Source organism: Camelina sativa, chromosome 20 (assembly GCF_030686135.1).
Source record: "Camelina sativa cultivar CO46 ecotype springtype chromosome 20, ASM3068613v1".
Classification (NCBI taxonomy): Eukaryota; Viridiplantae; Streptophyta; class Magnoliopsida; order Brassicales; family Brassicaceae; genus Camelina; species Camelina sativa.
The window spans coordinates 34138670-34144996 of record NC_141899.1 but is presented as its reverse complement, the minus strand read 5'-3'; the positions used below and the strand labels follow the sequence as shown (position 1 = coordinate 34144996).

Below are 6327 nucleotides of genomic sequence, written 5' to 3'. Positions count from 1 at the left end.
TCTTCAAAAGGAGATCTCAATCGTGGAGATCACAAGTGAGAGGACGAATAGGCAAGGCAATTGTCGACAATGCAGATCATGAAAAGTGTGAAAAATTGCGAGTCTATGTTTCTAGCTGTCCCAAATCTATAAGGCGCATGACGAGTCCAAAAGGGAAACGAACAAAGCACTTAGGGGCCCTTAAGATTCACAAGGAAATACCACCAAAGAGGCAGATGGACCATCACTATATTGAGTGGAATTCAGGAGTCAAACCAACCACGAATTAATAACTAAAATCAAAAGACATGTTGTGTTTCATCCGCAAAATAAAGAAAACGAAAATACAGCATTATAGCCCCTTCTCAGTACAATTCCTCCACCAAAAAACATAAATCCAAGGGTCAAATTTGTTTCAAAAACAAAACCAAAATCGATTAAAAGATGCTCCAAAGGAAGTCTTGAAAAGGTCACGCCAATGGAGCACGAGATAAAGACGTATATGTTTGAAGTTTTTAGAACCGAATGATGTCTTGTAGGCAATCAAAGAAATGAGTGATTTTGATCTTCTCTCCCAGCATAGATAGCTTCTGCAGATCCCCGTGTTCTCCTTGCGCAGCCATCTCTAATAGCATGTAAAGCTTCTTGATTGGCATCTGCGTGCGAAAGTATAACCATTGTTAAGGTAAACAAACACAAAATAGTTTAACGGGTTTTAGTCTGTTTTATTTCCGTGTGGAGAAGGAGAAAACTTACGTCATTGAGAGCCTCTGCAGCTGCATCGACATCATCCTCTGAGAAGAGGTTAAGCTGTTGTAGCACCTGAAGCACAGAAACAAAAGGAAGAAAAACAACTGAGAATTTAACCAGCTAAAGAATCGAGATTTATGTGCAGTTAGAAATGACTCGAGAGTATTTTATCATGGTTGAGCAAATTCTAATCATGTCGCCACCTACAAACAATGAAAAGGAAAAAAGAGAGAGCGGATAGTGGACTTTACAAAGCGTGAAACTGGAAAAACCAATTCAAAAGTCCATATATGATGAAAGAATCGTGTTGCTAAAGAGCATTTACCTTCTTTGCGTCCTCTGTTTTCAATGTCGGAACAGAGTAAGTGACAGAGAAGGAATCACAGATACCAACATAATCTAAGAAGGTTAGTTCACTTGTTGTCCCAAAGACGGTTTCTTCCCCTGTTAGAAATGACGAGTAGTTTTTACCATATTAGAGATGTTCCACTGTAAGAAATTAACTTACGGTGATCAAACATAAAAGAAAATGGATACTGAAGGAAAATAACTTTGTCCACAGTATCAAATATCAATGCATATACGTATCAAACCTTTGAAGTGAACAATTTTTATTCAATTATCAAAACTCAAGTAACAAAAAATAGAAGTCAGAAATCACTCACATGTTACGGTGATGGTGCCGTAACCATAACTCGTATCGTAAATTATGAATTTCGTTCCAAGAAAATTAGACCTGAAACAGAGAAAGTGATACTTATGCATAAGTTGGAAACTTTTCACTAATAAAAACGTTTTATAACTCTGGCAAAGTGTTTTACCTGATTTTGCCAATGTAGGTATTGCTTGATCTCGAAATGGTATTTGTGTGCATAGAGATCACATACTCGGTGTAAGTAGTTCTTCTTATGCGTTTTACAGATAGAAGGAACTTTCCACTCTCAACTAACAAAGCTGAAAAATAATAAACAGACCAATGGATAAGAAGTGGTAATGAAAGAGAACAACTTGGAACAGAATCAAAGAAGGTGAAGCTTTACCAGGACTGAGAAACCTGCAATAAACTAAATAGAGATCACAAATTCGTGGGAAACTAAAATTAAGTCAGATTGGTAAAAGATCTATACATACAAACTCCAGTCACCCAAAAAACTGAGTTCATTCATATCCTAAGAACAAGGTGAATCAGATAGAGAACTCTTGGCTATGAACTAACTAACCTGTGGTAAGACACTTCTCTTGCCCGCCGGATATGCCTCTTCTCGTTGCATTTCCAACCAATGTTTCTGCACAAATATCAAGCCCGAGGATATGAAGATTCCATACAAAACATAATTAAGTAGCTAATCAAATCCTGAAGAAAAAAAATTAGAATTTAATTCAACCCCAGCCACTACAAAAGTTAAACTCCACATTACATTCTTCAGTATACTCACTAAGAAAACATGCTTCAAAGAGTTCCATAAAGACGAAGTGCCTTCCCTTCAACGACCTCATATTCTGCTTCCACGCCTAAATGCTCATACCTCACCTCTGTGCTCAGGAACTCCACACCGACCCTGCAGGTTTTTTAAGCTCAAGTCTCATACTTTCAAGAAGCAGATTCACAATCATATACATATTACCTGTCCATCCTTCTTCTGATTTTGTTGAGCAGCTTGAGATTATCATTCTCAATGTGTTTGATGAGCTTCTCAATCATCAGATGACGTTCCATGGCTTTAAGCTTGGTGACATCAACAACCTTTTTCCCTTTCTCTGCAGCCTCGCCATGGTTTTCCACCAGAGAAAACCGCAGCCGTTTAAAAGTGGGAAATCTGTGGATCCCACCCCATTGCAGAGTATGCTCTGCTTCATCAACACCATTCTCAAGCTCATTTCTTAGAGAGCTGCTCCTGGAACAAGATCCGTTGCTTATTCCAAAACTTGTTTAAATCGAATCACCTAATACTTGAATTAACAAACAAAACCCATATCATTACAGATTCATACAGCGAGAAGAGAAGTGAATCAACACAAATGTTGCAAAAACCCCTAAAATCTGAGATAAGCAGAAGATGATGAGATTACCGAGAAAGACTTAGAAATCCTCTTCGTGACGATGGTGGAACTGATATAAATCAACATGGAGGAAACCCTAAGTCGGAATCTGGCAAGAGATTGGTTTATATAACAGAAGAACTTACGACAATTTAAGGAAGAAGTAGTGGACTGTCCATTAAATCAGAGAAGATGGAAGAACATATTTAACAGTTACAAACGAAACCGTAGCAATTGTGATGGAAAACATGGAAGGATAAGTGAAAGTGTAGAGGACTGGAAGACTTCAATTCGCATAAGATGGTGAAACGGCATGGAGCGTGAGTTAAGGAGAAGAGCAACCGGTGCAGATGGAGCGTCGTCGACAACGCCGAGAAGAGACATTCATATGTTTAATCAAATAGATAGAAAAACGACTGGGCCTGAATTATCTCTGCAAATATTTGGGCTAAGTCCAATCCGAAAAACCCAAAATATTTGAAAAGGATTGCTGATGTGGCTTCGCCAGAAAAGAGAAAAATCTAACTTTATATATATAGATAGATACGTCTTTGCATATCTCTAAAAAAAAATTTTACTTATCGTAAAAACTTCTCTTCTGTCTTTATCTACTCCCACAGATCCCACTCTTGTCTTGTCTCGAAAAGAAATGGTAAGTGGCAAAAAGAAATGGTAAGTAGTATATTTTTGTGTTATTTTTTCTGTCATTTGTTTTTAAAATGAATTAAAATTCTAGTTTTTAAGAATATATACATATTGTATATTATTACAACAAATAATGAAAAAGGGTCACAATTTTTTTTAGCTTAGGACCACCAATATTATTACAACAAATAATGTTAAAGCATCCTTGGAACCGTTAATGAAATGTAGTTCAAAATTTCTCTCTTCTCTCTTTCTTAAAGGAACCAACAACGAGAGTAAGAGTGTGATGTGCTTCTGTTAAAAAGAGAGAATATAAACAGAGCACACTTGACCAAAAAAGAAAAAAAAAGAGCACACAAGAGAGTAGTGAGATAGTTCAAAAAATTGATCTTCCAGATAAATCAACATTGAATGAATTTAGTCTAAAAGTTTGAGAGATATATACGTTTTCTTTAAATTATATAGTCTTGAATTACCTTTTTCTAATAGAATTGAATCTAAACAATATATATTTTAATATTTTTTATTCAAAATATTAAATATATACTATTGTTTTAAATACAGTAAATATATAATATTATTAATTTTTAACTATAAAATAATTAATTACGAATTTCAGGTCATTTTTAAGTTTTAAATTTTTTATTACTTTTAGTTAATTATTTCAATAATTTTTGAAAATGTTATTTTTGTTATTTTCTGTTTTAAAAAGTGTAGTTTCAAATAAATATAATATTGAGTGTTATTTTCAAATGTCTTATATAATTGGTAGATTCTTAGAAATGAAAAATTGCGTATAACTATCATGTATTATTATTATTTTTAAAATGTAAGAATGCAATAATTAAAAAAAATATAGATGTCCTCTTTAATTAAAAAAAAAAAAGCTGAGAAGCGTACCTAGGTCAGGCACAAGTACTCGAGTTCGATTCTCTGTGAGAAGCAATCTGACTAACAATCTGAGAATCAATAATCGCACAAGTGCGACTGGGAATCAATATTCGCACGAGTAAATGGAACACCAGTAAATCTCTCTTTCGCCTTGATTTGCATGTGGGTTTGATGTGTACATCAATTATTAGCTATTTCGAGAAATTAGGCCAAGATAAGTTGTAAAATTTGTTGAATGTTTTCATGTTGAATACTAATTGGAGTGAATTTAGTTGTGGAGTCTTGAAGTCAAGTCGGTTCTGTTTCCGATTTATTAGCTTTGCTTCTGTTGTTTTTTGCTTTCTGTAGGACTAGTTAGCCGTCGTTGCTAAGTTAATGGATTATCACTTTTGGCTAATAGTTCACATTTGGTATCAGAGCTTGGAAACAAATATCAACCTTTGTGAAAGAATTGGTTTTGTTTGCTGTTGGTTTCTAATTTTGGTTTGTATTTGGATTTGATTAGTTCGCAAGATTCAGTTCAGTCAGTTCCTCCAGTTTCAACATATACACCTCGGTTATTCTTATATCAAACCAATTATATACAGAAATGTAAACTTGGTTCGAGGTGCTATATTGGCGGGAAGGTTACTTAATGAAAAATTTTCAGCATCTGAGCTTAGCTGGTTTTTAGATCACCCCCAATTTAGACACTTCTTCCATATGCATTGGGATAAGAAACATGTATACAGGGGTATGTGGACTTTACTTCTTCGAACAGCTGATATTATAAAGAATAATGAATGTTGGTTCATCGTGAATGGTGTTCTTATCCGTTATTATATTAGGGAGCATGCCTTGCTTACGGGATTATGCTACCATGAACTCCCATCAGGTTAAAAAACAAATTCTGGCAGTTTAGAGTTTGTTGAAAGACACTTTGCTCACACAAAGAAAATAAATATAACAGATGTGTTACAAAAACTAGAATCAATGAACAATGGAGATAATGATGACCATTTAAAGATGGCAGTGTTGTACTTCTTAGGGACTGTCATTAAAGGAAATAAGACATGGAAACAGGGATTTCTGGAGGAATTCTTGGTCAGAGTAGTGGACAATCTGCAATTGTGTAAAACCTTTCAATGCTTGCATACACAATGTTTATCATCTATTGGGACGCTTCAACGACAATGCGACCGGATCATGGACTTTCCCTTGTTTATTAACCGGATTGGAGGTAAGTTATTGCTTCTTTTGTTGAGCAGTGTAGCGAAGTGGGCTGTGCAATCATTTTATTTTTTGACTTTTTTTTAACTATATATATGATGCTTGTGATATTGCTAGCCAAACTTTTTTTGCTTGGCTATTGTTTATTCCAAAATGTTTTTACTTTTCATATTGTAAAAATACGGTTTTAAACATTGTTTGTTACATTGAACTCATTATAACTTCCGCTACTTCCAACTCTATGTGTAGATTTTAGCTTTTGAAACAATCTCAAACCTGAAGAGGGAGTTTCAAGAAGATATAGAAGATGCAAACAGTGCATGTCCAAGGATGTGCAAGACAAGATTTAAAAAATCAGCTTGTACAGGGATTCCGTTGGAAAAGGTTCATAAATCTCTAGGAACAAAGAATGTTAGAACTTACCTAAATTTGAAATTACTTATCTTAATCGCTATTCAACCTAAGCTTTTGGGTACTTTATATTTCTTTATAGGATATACATAGTATATTGGTACTTGAGTTGGATGAGAAACCTCTCCTTGCTCACATCGTAGAAGACACAACATATGTTTACCCAATTGTTAGCAGGTTGGATCCAGATTTTAACAATAGAAAAAGTTGATATACTGGGAAGATCTTTACGAGAAAGATTTGTTATACATATTAGTGGAAAAGAGAGCCAAACTTGCTACACATCCTGCCAGAAGAAAAAAAAACGTACCACAAACCCGACTCATGTGCAGACTCAAGTTGTTGTGCAGCCTCAAGAAGATAAAGCTATATTTAGTAGCAGGTTGCATGATCAAGATTACA

General features: G+C 34.9%; 1 protein-coding gene across 7 annotated transcripts; it reads right to left on the bottom strand.

The window, feature by feature from the left end:
• Positions 1-249: 249 nt before the first annotated feature.
• On the bottom strand, positions 250-3275 carry LOC147919832 (vesicle-fusing ATPase-like). Of its 7 annotated transcripts, none has more exons than XM_087505672.1 (10): positions 2916-3159; positions 2800-2839; positions 2355-2679; positions 2166-2288; positions 1950-2015; positions 1551-1683; positions 1395-1465; positions 1055-1173; positions 736-801; positions 250-635 (listed from the first exon to the last, which is right to left on the bottom strand). In XM_087505672.1, exons 4-10 carry the CDS (start codon positions 2224-2226, stop codon positions 495-497), a joined length of 657 nt encoding a protein of 218 aa, XP_087361798.1. In that variant the 5' UTR covers positions 2227-2288; positions 2355-2679; positions 2800-2839; positions 2916-3159; the 3' UTR covers positions 250-494. The 7 variants fall into 7 exon arrangements, with proteins under 7 accessions (XP_087361798.1, XP_087361800.1, XP_087361799.1 ...); XM_087505674.1 differs by having other exon boundaries at positions 2148-2288; positions 2916-3148; XM_087505673.1 differs by having other exon boundaries at positions 2148-2288; positions 2355-2673; positions 2800-3275.
• Between the last annotated feature and the right edge of the window lie 3052 nt (positions 3276-6327).